The 13,794-nt window shown below is 41.6% G+C and overlaps 1 protein-coding gene across 1 annotated transcript in view; it reads left to right on the top strand.

The window, feature by feature from the left end:
- The window catches only part of plxdc2b (plexin domain containing 2b), a 380,673-nt gene that overhangs the window by 243,033 nt on the left and 123,846 nt on the right, over positions 1-13,794 (top strand). The window contains exons 5-7 of the mRNA XM_078416435.1: positions 4,993-5,115; positions 6,455-6,573; positions 7,695-7,794. Coding sequence (XP_078272561.1) covers positions 4,993-5,115; positions 6,455-6,573; positions 7,695-7,794 — 342 coding nt within the window. The remainder of the gene's footprint in view (positions 1-4,992; positions 5,116-6,454; positions 6,574-7,694; positions 7,795-13,794) is intronic.

The raw sequence follows: 13,794 nt of genomic DNA, 5'->3' as shown, positions 1-13,794 counted from the left end.
ATAAAAAAAACTTTGGTTTGGCAGCAATTGGAAGAAATGTATTTCTCTTAGTCTGTTAAGTACAGCCATCATCTTCTCAACTCTAATATGGACTCTCCTCTAGACATCACTATGAACTTTCCGAAGTTCCAAAGCTATTAAGCCTTTCTCTGCGGTAAAAACATTCATTGAGGGACTAACCCACCTCCTGCAGCTTCATACATAGATAACCACTTTGGTTACTGAAGGACCCTGTTCTCTTTCCAGTTATCCTTTTTCCCTTATATATTTATAAAATCTTTTTGCATTCTCCTTAATCTGATTTGCCAGAGCTATCTCATGCCACCGTTTTGCTATCCTGATTTACTTCCTTGGTATGCAATTTGATACCCTATACACATCTTGGAATACACTTGATGCCAGCTACCTGTATCTGACACATCCTCCTGTTTTTTTCCTGACCAGAGCCTCAATTTCTCTCATCATCCAGGCTTCCTTATTCCTGCCTGCCTTACACATCACTCGAAGATAGACACAAAATGCTGGAGTAACTCAGCGGGACAGGCAGCATCTCTGTATAGAAAGAATGGGTGATGTTTCGGGTTGAGACCCTTCTTCAATCTGAAGGTTACTTACATTTTTTTTAAAACATGAGGTTTTTTTTCAAGAAAGGAAGGTTTTTACTGAGTTACTCCAGCATTTTGTGTCTATCTTTGGTTTAAACCAGCAACTGCAGTTCCTTCCTACACATTGCACTTCACTATCATGCATATTTTGAACTTTCATTGTTACTACCACAGTGAGTGTGTGTGTTTCTGCTGAAGAGGAAAGAAGCACCCAGCAGAAACTCCCACAGTTACAGGGTAATTTTGCAAACTCTATAAAGACAGGGCACGACCTTCACAGTGAATGGTAGCCCCTCGGGTGTGTTGTAGAGTAGAGGGGTTGAGGAGTACAGGTAAATAGTTCCCTGAAAGTGGCATTAAAGGCAGATGGGGTGGTAAAGACGGCTTTTGGTACTTTGGCCTTTATCAGTCAGGGTATTGGGTAAATTAGTTGCGATCATTTGTAACAGTTATAAAAGTTGATGAGGCTACATTTGGATGACAGTGTTCAGTTTTGGTCACACTGTTAAAGGAAGGATGTCATTAAGCTGGAAAGAGAAGGAAGAAGTTTTACAAGGATGTTGCCAGAACTTGAGAGCCTGTGCTATAGGGAGCGGTTGGGCAGACTAGACAGGAGACTGAGGGGTGACCTTATAGAGGCGTATAAAGCATGAGGAGAATAGATAGGGTGAATTCACAGAGTATTTTAGCCCGAGTAGGCAAATCAAGTGCCAGGGGACATAGGTTTAAGGGGAAAGATGTAATAGAAACCTGAGGGGCAACTTTTTTACTCAGTGGGTTGGTGGATATATGGGACAAGCTACCATAGAAGTAGTTGAGGCAGGTACAATAACAGCATTTAAAAGACATCTGGACAGGTACATGGATAGGAAAGGTTTCGCGGAACATGGGCCCAAAGTGGGCAAATGAGATTAGCTTAGATGGGCCATCTTGGTTGGCATGAATGAGTTGAGCCTGGTTCTATGCTGGATGACTCTATGACAGAGCCACAGGTCATAGTTGAATGGCACTGCTGCATGGCATCTGCTCTCCTCACTCCATATTGTGCCATCCTGGACATAGATAATAAAGACAAAATGTAGTTTCGAAGTAAAACAGGTATCACAAAATGCTGGAGTAACTCAGCAGGTCAGGCAGCATCTAGGAGAGAAGGAATGGGTGACTTTTCGGGTCAAGACCCTTCTTCAGACTGATGCTTCGGGTCGAGACCCTTCTTCAGACTTATTTCTTATTCAGTTCTTATTCAAAGTGAAACAAATACATTAGTGGAAAACCAAGTAAAATAAAAATGTTTAACTAAATTATCAGTATCAGCGATTAGTTCTGTAGGAGGTCCATTTCATTTCATTAGCTGACAGATGATGACTGCCATTTGAAGGTGTTACATGATACCAAAACTATCCTCCAGGTACTGTATGTACCTTACACGAACTCCTGACCTGCAGCCTGTAAACTTCATAACGTCATAAGTGATAAGAGTAGAATTAGGCCATTCGGTTCATCAAGTCTAATCTGCCATTCCATCATGGCCGATTTCTCTTTCTCTCTTAACCCCATTCTCCTGCCTTCTCCCCATAACCCCTGACACCCGTACCAATCAAGAATCTATCTATCTCTGCCTTAAAAATAAACTTCCTGGGCTTTTTCAATCAGAAACATTCAAAGACTAAGGCAGTTGGCTGCAACATAGCAAATTAATACCATATATCAATTCTAACTTATTGGTGACGGTAATTTTTTGCTAAAACTACATTTATCCTGCACCAAAGATGTGATATAAATGGAACATGAGCTGTCTGTCGTCCATACATATATGAATCAGTTCATTTCATCAGGAGTTGTCTGAATTGTCAGTAGAATGCAACATTTCAAAGTAAGGTAATTGAGATGTACAGATAACTGCAGCATAAACAGAAGGTTGACTGACACAAAATTCTGGAGTAACTCAGCGGGTCAGGCAGCATCTCTGGAGAGAAGGAATGGGTGACGTTTCGGGTCAAGACTCTTCTTCAGATTTATATCAGGGGAGGGAGGTGGGACAATGTAGAATGTAGTCGGAGACAGTAAGACTAGTGGGAGAACTGGGAAGGGGGAGGGTATAGAGGGAAAGCAAGGGCTATCTGAAGTTAGAGAAGCAATGTTCATACCGCTGGGGTGTAAACTACCCAAACGAAATATGAGGTGCTGTTCCTCCAATTTGCGCTGGGCCTCGCTCCGACAATGGAGGAGGCCCAAAACGGAAAGGTCAGAATGGGAGGGGGAGTTGAACTGCTGAGCCACCGGGAAATCAGGTAGGTTAAGACGGACTGAGCAGAGGTGTTCAGCGAAATGATTGCCGAGCCTGCGCTTGGTCTTGCCGATGTAGAGTAGTTGACATCTGGAACAGCGGATACAGTAGATGAGGTTGGAGGAGGTGCAAGTGAACCTCTGCCTCATGTGGAAAGACTGTTTGGGTGCTTGGATGGAGTCGAGGGGGGAGGTAAAGGGACAGGTGTTGCACCTCCTGCAGTTGCAGGGGAAAGTACCTGGGGAGGGGGTGGGGAAGGGACGAGTTGACCAGGGAGTTTCAGAGGGAACGGTCTCTGCAGAAAGGGGTGGAGATGGGAAGATATAAACAGAAGGTATTGACAACAATAGTTTTTAACAGTAAGTGCCTGTTCTTTTGGGGGATATCTAGAGCAATGCTCAAAAAGAAGAAAAAACACACTGAACCTCTATAGTATATGAATAGATGTTTGTTTTTGTTAAAAGAAAGCATGAAAGTGAGTTGTTTGTCATTGCTGTGTGTGACTATGTTGGTGAAAACGAACATTACAGCCTGCATCCCATGTTGATTTGCCGCTTAGAATATGAATGCTCTTTGTTAAATATGTTGTCAAAAGAAGCACACCACCACAGTGACAAGATTGCTCTCTGTCGATGGACTCCAGACACCAGCATTGGGCACAGAAAGTATCAATGGGGCCCAAAAATGGAAAAGGCACTTTTTTTCTAATAATACAAGCATATAATGGAATGTGATATAATGTCTGGACCCAAATGTGAAAATGGAAAGTGTAATGATCAGTCTATTAAGGTCTCAAATCTGAATATTTTACTATATGCCTCTTTTTGCAATGGATTTAAAAATCTAGAGATGTTTTAATTAAAGCAGGAAATTACCATGGTGCTTGAATCATCGGGACAGTTACCCTGAAAGGTCTAGCTGTTGATATTCAGGTTATATTCCCTGTCAAGGGCAGTGTTTCCATGGGAAGTGATTTCTCCCTATCCAGTCTAAAAAACATAGATTCATACAACATGGAAACAGGCCCTTTAGCCCAATTCGTCCATGCCGACCAAGATACCCCACCCCAGCCGGTTCCATTTTCCAATGCCTGGTCCATATCCCTCTAAACCTTTCCTATCCACGTGCATGTCTAAATGTCTTTTAAATATTGCTATTGTATCTGCCTCAAGGAACAGGTGCAAAACCGTTTTGAGCTGAACCGGCAGGAAATGGCCAGTTGCAGCCTTTGTGGAATTTCCACTGACAATTTTTTTGGCAGCCCAAAGTCGTGTATCCAGAATTCATGTGATTGATCATCTGAATTTGATAGTCCCATTTCAAAGAAAACCAGTCCATTCCAGCTTCAGAACATGTGACCACAGCTTTTCGTGTGCCTCGTTACTCTCTGTACATTTATTTCTCTCTATTGCTATCAGCCTGCCTGAATCTCCCTTTCCGAGTGCTGTGACTTTTCAGTCTAGGTTCCATACTTTTCTAGCTTGAGATCTTTCCTGACCCTAATCGCATTCCTTGCTCTCCACTCTGTTGACATTCTTCCTTCCTGGACATGAACCTTATCTCAGGTTCACCCAATCTAAATGTGAACTTCAAATGACTGAATTCCAGTGCAACTTGTGTCATGGCAAGGAAGTATTCCAGGTTATTGCACTGTCAAGAGATGTTCCTCGAGTTCTTTTCTTTAACTTTGGTAGTTGAAGGAAAGATTAATAAAGATGCTAATGGATGGTAATCGATCTGAAGTATTAACTCTGGGTTTCTCTACACCAATGCTGCCTGCTTTACTAATCATTTCCAGCATTTTCGATTTTTATTTCACATTTCCATGTTCTGCATTTTTGTTTCTCCTTTATATATAAAGAAGAATCTGATCGGGATGGCAGAAACGCTCAGGGCATTCATGTGGTAGAGAAACAACAGAGTATTTCAATGCTGATCTTTTTTTATGATAGTTTACTTTAAGGTCTTTGTTCCTCTTTGGTGGAAGCAAATAGTTCTTTAAATATTCAATCAATGTTGCATAATTTATGTGCTTTAAAATCATGAATCATTGTTCCAATGAATATTGGATCTCATTTCATATAATTTCCTTTTGTGCAGGCTTTATCTACACGGGTGAAGTTGTACACCGCATGTTAACGGCCACTCAGTATATTGCGCCACTCATGGCCAACTTCGACCCAAGCGTGTCCAGGAATTCAACTGTAAGATACTTTGACGATGGTAATTACGAGTTTTATCAAACCACTTTGTAGAACATTGCAATTTTTTTTGTGCTTTCTGAAATGGTAACACAGAATTATTTTACATGTTCGAAATATCAGTTATGAGCTGTATCGTTTGAATACCATTACCTTTCTAACTCTTGGTCAGTGGATAATGCTTGGGCGAGATTGGAATAATCACTGGTAAACTCCAATAAATGATTGCATTGAATACTTGCAATTAATGAGCTTGAAATCTGCAGATCTGTTAATGTACTGCAACCTTTACTAATGCCTGTCTTTCCAAATGGCTCAGCTAATATTTGTCAGGATTTCAGCAGGACACCATTGTACATCAAAAGCTGCATCCCGTAATGGGGTAACCCTTGTGCTGTAAAAAGTTAGTGCTGTATTAATTCACAATTCGCTGTTAATGAAGCAGCGCATGCCAGCTGACAGCTTGTTCTTCCCAGGCAGTTCTGGGCTGAGTTGTGGCAGGTAGCATTGATATATGCCTCAAAAATGTTCGTTAATAAACCTCACCCATAAGTTACAAATTAATCCATCTTTGCCATCCCTGCCATTAACATCATGCCATGACCAGTGACCAGAATCATAACTGCAGCAGCCAAATCAACAGCATGGCCACAGGAACAGGAATGATGCTAGATATGATAATAATTCCACTTCTGTTAACAGATCAAAGTCTTTTAAGCATCTATAAGACTTATCTATAAGACGATAAGAATACAATGCACATTATTAAACATTCAACAATGCATGCCATTTTCAGATTGAAAAATCTTCAGAGTGCGAGAGATTTGATTGCCGAAAGGACCGTCAGCATTTAAGAATAGGATGGATAAGTGGTTCAGACAGAGGATGAAGTGATTAGGACTATTGTTCATTTGGAGGATAGGCGCAAGCATTAAAGGATTGAATTATTAATTATGTAAGCAATGTTTCTCCTGTCTATTCCTCAAATTCCACAGCGGTTTGCCAGCTCAACTTTGGTGAAATAGCAGCAGAAACCCAAAGAAAATGTACTGATAATTTTCAATACACAAGAAAGAAAGAAAACCTGTGAGCAATTCCCCCACTTCCCCAGCTGCAGCCACCAGAAAACATATATATGTATGTGGGGTGTGTGTGTGTGTGTGTATATATATACCTTGTTTGTTACATTTTTTAAAAGGTGTCAAATGCATTCATCATTCTTATAAAATCTGAGAAATGTATCAATTAAATTGTTAAAAATTATTATTTTGTGGGTAGCAGTGTTCAGCAGACTAGCCTGCAGATGCTGTAAAATCACAGGGCCTTGTTTGGACTAATATATTATTTATTTGGATATACAGGTACTGCCCTGGTTGTACAGTGGGACAATGTTCATCTACAGGATAACTATGATTTAGGAAGCTTCACCTTCCAGGCCACCCTCCACAATGACGGACGGATTGTCTTTGGTTACAAAGAGGTGAGGTTTACCACTTGTTTATAAACTCTGCGACAATTCCAGTAAATACACAGTGTAAGAGTACTTGACTGAATATTTTCGTTTCCTGATTAACATCATAAGAATGGCATCAAAGCCAGAGAAGAATGGCAAGTCGCCTTTTCACTCACAACACACAGTATTTTTTAGGCGAATTAATTTGGACAAATTAGAGTGTTTGACCTTTATTGATTTAATTACGTGGATTTAATTTATCTCCTAGCATCGGGTGGGGTAGAAGGTGGGGGCGGGGAGCTGCCTGAAATTTCATGGCACATTCTAATCATGATGAAATTACATTTGACAGGTGATCATTCTATTGCTGTTGCATTTACTGCCTCCAAAGGGCACTCTGTATCTTGTGGTATCTAAAGCAATGATGGCAAGAAAATAAAATTAATTTTGCCCAATGTTTTCAAGGAAAATTCCACAGAGCAAAATGTAAAGATACAAAAATGAGATCAGTAGTAATATTTCAGAAAAAAAACTTTCATTGTTCTTGTCAGTACTGAGATTTTTAGATTTCTGTATTTCAGTTTGAGACATTCCAAATGATTTATATAAAGTAAGCTGGCATGTGATTGCCTCTTACTCCAGCTAAAGTCTCAGGGGGAAAAAATGTCTCTAAGCTGTTGTCAAAATTAAGAAAAATGGAAAATTGTCATTCCCTTTATTTTTCATAGAAAGTGGCTTATCAATATTGACACTCATCGTTTACAACATTCCTTTTAACAGTTGTATTTCAATTCATTTATTTCACAGAAAGTTATTCACCAAGACAGCTTTGTTCAAATTGATGAATTAATCATTTACTGATAAGTGTAATCTGAAATAGAACTCGACATTTGAATACGTTGTTGTTCAGAATTCTAATACTTTTTTAACATATGGCCAGAGTATCACTAATGCGGCAATGTTTTCTGAAGAAAATTGTAACAGAACAGCTAAGTTTTTTTTTAATGGCTCTTTGGTCCGTTACATTTTGTAATCAACTGAGAGAAGATGAAGTTTCATTCCGATCTAACCACTTGTTCCCAGTAGCAGTGAACAGTCGACGTTCATTTGAAAGAATCCTACATGTTTTCTTTTTTTCTGTCCTCCAGATACCTATCTACGTGACACAGATAAACTCAGAAAATCACCCAGTCAAAGTGGGACTGTCAGATGCGTTTGTGGTCGTCCACAAGATCCAGCAGATTCCCAGTAGGTGAAAAGAAACTCATTCTTTCATTGACAACATGCTGCACAGGCATAAAAAGGATTAGTGAGGAGCTTTCAATCTTTTCCCAAAGGGGAAGCTTGTTTCAAATTAAGATTGTAAAATATAACCGGTAGAGTTCTGCATTTATGTGGAGCATTACATCTGGAAGTTGAACTTCAGGTTGAGTTTCAAAAAAGTTGAAAACGTAGATGTGCTAGTGGTATATGGTTTATTGATCCAAAATAAATGATTTTTCGCATAATTAAGATTCCCTAAAAGCTAGAAAATAGGACATAGTAGTTAAGAAAGGAAATCATATAAAATCACCTTGTAGAAGATAGAACAAACATTACAGTATAGGAACAGTTCCTTCGGCTCACAACATCTGTGCCAAACATGATGCCATGACAAACATAAATCAGTCTATATATAATCCATATCCCTCCATTCCCTGCATATCCATGTGTCTATCCAAAAGTCTCTTAAATACCGTTATGGTACCTGCCTCCACCATCATGCCTAGCAGTGCATTCCAAGCTCCAATCATCCTCTGGGTAAAAATACTTTTCTCGCATATCTCCTTTAAACTTTGCCCATCTCACCTTAAAGTCATGCCCTCGAGTAATTAGATGTTTCCATTCTTGTTCTAACTATCACATTCAGGTTCTGATGTTCAGGTTCTGAACATTCAGGTTCTGACTATCTGCCCCATCTATGCCTTACATAATTGTACATATTTCTATGACAACCCTCAACCTTCAGTGTTCCACTGAAAACAGTCCAGGTTTGTCTAATCTCTCCTTATTGCTAATACCCACTGTTTCAGGCATCATTCTAGGCATCAGGGATGATAAATCAGTGGATGTTCTGCACCATTTCCAAATCCTTCACGTCCTTCCTGTATTGGAGCAACCAGAATTGCACACAACACTCCAAATGCGGCCTAGCCAAAGACCTATAAAGTTACATTTTGACTTCCTGACTCTTATACTCAGTAACCTGACCAGTAACGGCAAGAATACCATACGATATGTTCAGAAAAAAGTAGCATCAAATAGTAAAGAAAGAGCCCCTTGGCCCATTATACCTGAGTTAGTTGGCAGAATTTACTGTGCTGTATTATTGTTATCACATTTCTCGCAGGATAGTAACACAAGGTTCAGCTGACTAGATGCTGGGCTGGTTGTGTAGGAAAATAACTGCAGATGCTGGTACAAATCGTAGGTATCACAAAATGCTGGAGTAACTCAGTGGGTCAGGTAGCATCTCTGGAGAGAAGGAATGGGTGACGTTTCGGGTCGAGACCCTTCTTCAGACTGATGTGGAGACCCTTCATCAGTCTGAAGAAGAGTCTCGACCCAAAACGTCACCCATTCCTTCTCTCCAGAGATTCTGCCTGACCCGCTGAGTTACTCCAGCATTTTGTGATACCTTCGAGATGCTGGGCTGGTAATCAGAAGATATTGAAACACTGGGTGTTCGCAGAGTACATTGAGAATGCATACAGATTGGAAGAGTTAGCCCACATAATAATGATGAAAGTGTGCTGGTTAGAACTGTTAAACACGTTTGGCACAAGCAGCTCCTGTGTCAGCTGTTCTTTAAATATGTGTCTGCCTGGTGGTATCTGTTCAGAGATGTTAAATCAACCATAGCCCTAGTCAATTACTGTCAGAATAAAATGAGAGTCTCGTCGCCTCAGCGTATTTGTAGCTTCATTGGAATGCTGAAAGAATCTCAATTGCTTCGCTTTTATCTGATCGTAACGCTGCTTATAATTTCTATGGACACATTATTTATTGTTTAGTCAGATATGAGGTTGATCTTGCTGGGTATTATCAAGTGATAATCTTTTCCAGAAAAATATTCCTTTGTTTTAAAGTATACAAACTGTATATTTCCAAAGTGTGCTTTGGCGAGAAATCTTAAATTCGTTACACATCAATGTGAGATTTGAGCAAATAGTTTAGACTGGCTATTAAGAAATTCTTATGGATGTACAATTATGTAGCAGAACAATAGTAATATTTGCTTAATCAAATTCTTAATTTGTAAACAAAATGAAACTGATTTAGAACAGAAGAGGGTATTGAAAGGTAGACACAAAAAGCTGGAGGATCTCAGCGGGATAAGCAGTATCTCTGCAGAGAAGGAATGGGTGACGTTTCGGGTCGAGACCCTTCTTCAGTCTGAAGAAGGCTTCTCTCTTCTCTCTCATTCCTTCTCTCCAGAGATGCTGCCTGTCCCGTTTTGCTGAACACCTCCGCTCAGTCTGTTTTAACCTACCTGATCTTCCAGTGGCTCAGCACTTCAACTCCCCTTCCCATTCATAATCTGACTTTTCTGTCCTGGGCCTCCTCCATTGTCAGAGTGAGGCCCAGCGCAAATTGGAGGAACAGCACCTCATATTTCGCTTGGGTAGTTTACACCCCAGCGGTATGAACATTGATTTCTCTAACTTCAGATAGCCCTTGCTTTCCCTCTCTATCCCCTCCCCCTTCCCAGTTCTCCCACTAGTCTACCTGTCTCCGACTACATTCTATCTTTGTCCCGCCCCCTCCCCTGACATCAGTCTGAAGAAGAGTCTCGACCCGAAACGTCACCCATTCCTTCTCTCCAGAGGTGCTGCCTTACCCACTGAGTTACTCCAGCATTTTGTGTCTACCTTCGATTTAAACCAGCATCTGCAGTTCGTTCCTGCACATCCTCCCCAGTGTTACTAGACTATTACTATATGGTCCTTGTATTAGCTAAGGTGCAGTCCAGATCTTTCAAACTACCTCATTGTGAACCTTGGATTTTTTCTCTGCACCTGTAATGCAACAATGCTGTAATAACACATTGTACACTCTCATAATTTCTCTCTTTTGCTCTACCTGTTGTACGTGTGCATTATAGTATGGTTTAACTAGATAACATGCAAACAAAGTTTTTCACTCTATCTTGGTCCACATGACATTAATAAATCATTACAATAAAATTAACCTCTCTCGCTACCATGTTGGGATTGAAATTCATGCCTCTGGATCAAAATCAAGGCTTCTGGATATTAATCCTGCAATTTAATCACTGTATAATTTAGTAGAATTATATAGCATTGAAACAGGTTCTTTGGTCCAACTTGTCAAGCTGACCAAGGTGCGTTCCTGGGGTAATCTCATCTGCCTGAATTGGGTTCATGTCCCTCTAAATCATTCCTAATCTGCCCAAACTTAAGCTTTTAAACTTAATGTTGTACCTGTTTCTATCACTGTCTCTGACATGTATCCACTAGCCTTTGTGGAACGCACCCCCAGGTCCGTTTCAAATCCTTCTGCTCTCACCTTAAACCTATGCACCAGTGACAAGAACTGCATGCAACATTCCTTGGTAGGCACAAAATGCTGGAGTAACGCAGCGGGCAGCATCTCAGGAGCGAAGGAATGGGTGATGTTTCGCGTCGAAACCCTTCTTCAGACTGGCCCCGAAATGTCACCTTCTTTCCCGAGATGCTGCTTGACCCGCTGAGTTACTCCAGCATTTTGTGTCTACCTTCGATTTTAACCAGCATCTATCGTTTTTCTCCTGCAATATTTCTTTGCAGTCTCAACAGCAGTTTGTACAACTGTGAAATGATGCCATAACTCTTGGAAGTAATGCCCTGTATGAAGAAGGCAACTGTACAGTCTTCACTGCCTTGTCTACCTGTATCTTTATTTTTAGGGAACTACTAGACCAATTGGACCCATTGGGCCCAAACCTCTCCTGCATTGGTGCAGCACCCTCCCCAACTTCCCTCCCCCTCCCCCCTTTCCCCTCCCCCCTTTCCCCTCCCCCCTTTCCCCTCCCCCTTCCCCTCCCTCCCTCCTTCCCCTCCCTCCCTCCTTCCCCTCCCCCTACTCCATCCCCCTCAACCCCCCTTATCCTCCCCCGTCCCTCCCTCCCTTCACCCCCCTCCCTCGCCCTCCCTCCCTCTAGGAGATAGATTTAAATTTTTAAATGTGAATAACTTTAAATATATAATAATAATAATAATAATAATGTATTTTATTTATATAGCGCTTTTCATATACTCAAAGACGCTTTACAGAGATTTAGAGAATATAGGGAAATTAATAAATAGATAAATAAGTAAATAAATAAACAAACAGAGAAAGGAGACAGAAGGTGAGGTGACCTTCAGTGGTTGAAGGCAGTACTGAACAGGTGAGACTTCAGCGATGTTTTGAATGTGGTGAGTGTGGAGGAGTCTCTAACGTTTTGGGGTAGTGAGTTCCATAGGGTGGGAGCAGCGATGGAGAAAGCCCTGTCCCCCCAGGATCTGAGTTTGGTCCGGATGTGGGGGGATAGGAGATTGGCAGCAGCAGAGCGGAGGGTGCAGGTGGGAGTGTGCCTGTGGAGGAGGTCGGTCAGGCAGGATGGGGCCAGGTTATGGAGGGCTTTGTAGGTTATGAGGAGGATTTTGTACTGGATTCTCTGGGGGATGGGGAGCCAGTGGAGTTTATAAAGGACGGGGGTGATATGGTCACGGATCGGGGTGTGGGTGAGTAGACGGGCAGCGGAGTTTTGAATGTATTGAAGTTTACTGATGATTTTTGAGGGTGCGCCATAGAGGAGGCTGTTGCAGTAGTCCAGATTTCAATTTCACCGATTTCAATTAAACTTCTTCCATTAGCACCAAAGGGGCGACAGTGAGTAAGGTGGGCCTAAAATTGTCGTACCTTGTACCGTTTTGACTGTAGTTCAGGGACAAACAAACAAACAAACGAGAGTTTTAGTATATAGATGTTCTTGTACACATAGATCTTTCTGTTTCAAAACACTCCCAGGGCCCTGTCATTTAGAGTCATAGAGTCATACAGCATAGAACCAGGCCCTACGGCCCAACTTGACCAGGCGCCAAAGCGCGCCTTCTACACTAGTCCCACCTGCCCGTGCTTGGCCCATATCCCTCTCAACTTTTCTTATCCTTGTACTTGTCCAAATGTCTTTTAAATGTTAATATAGTACCTGCCTCAGCCTCCTACTTTGGCAGCTCATTTCATACACCCACTGTGTGAAAAGGTTCATAATTTCCAGGAGCAGAATTAGGCCATTCGGCCCATCAAGTCTACTCAGCCATTCAATCATGGCTGATCTATCTTTCCCTCTCAACCCCATTCTCCTGCCTTCTCCCTACAACCCTCAGATTCCTATTAAATCTTCCCCCTCTCATCTTAAACCTATGTCTTCTGGTTCACAATCCTCTAATATAGGTAAAATACTCTGTGCATCTACCCTATCTATTCCACTCATGATCTTATACACCTCTACAAGACCACCCCTCATCTCCTGCGCTCCAAGGCATAATGCCCTATCCTCTCCATATAGCTCAGGCTTTCAATTCCAGGTAACATCCTTGTAAATCTTCTCTGCACTCTTTCCAGCTTAACAATATCCTTGTTGCATAACTGACCAAAACTGAACACAATACACCAAATATAGCCCCACTAACATCTTGTAACACTGCAACATAACATCTCAAATTCTGTACGGTACCCTAACTGATGAAGGCCAGTGTACAAGAAGCCTTCTTGACCACTGTATCGATCTGTGATGCTGCTTTCAAGGAACTATGTACCTGCACTCATAGCTCCCTCTGCTCTATAAATCTCCCCAGAGCCCTGTCATTCACTGTGTAGGTCCTGCCCTGGTTTGATTTCCCAAAATGCAACACCTCCCTTCTATTGACTCCATTTATACCTCACGCTGCCTCAGCAAGGCCTGCAGCATAATCAAGGACGAGTCGCACTCTGGCCACGCCCTCTTCTCCCCGCTCCCATCAGGCAAAAGGTATAGGAGTGTGAAAACGCACACCACCAAATTCGCGGGCCAGTTTCTTCCCAGCTGTTATCAGGCAACAGAATCATCCTACCACAACCAGAGAGCAGAACGACTATCTACCTTGATGACCCTTGGATTATCCTTGATCGGACTTTGCTGGCACGAAATATTATTCCCTTATTATGTATCTATATACACTT

Source organism: Rhinoraja longicauda, chromosome 2 (assembly GCF_053455715.1).
Source record: "Rhinoraja longicauda isolate Sanriku21f chromosome 2, sRhiLon1.1, whole genome shotgun sequence".
Classification (NCBI taxonomy): domain Eukaryota; kingdom Metazoa; phylum Chordata; class Chondrichthyes; order Rajiformes; family Arhynchobatidae; genus Rhinoraja; species Rhinoraja longicauda.
This window is presented reverse-complemented; position numbering and strand designations above follow the sequence as displayed.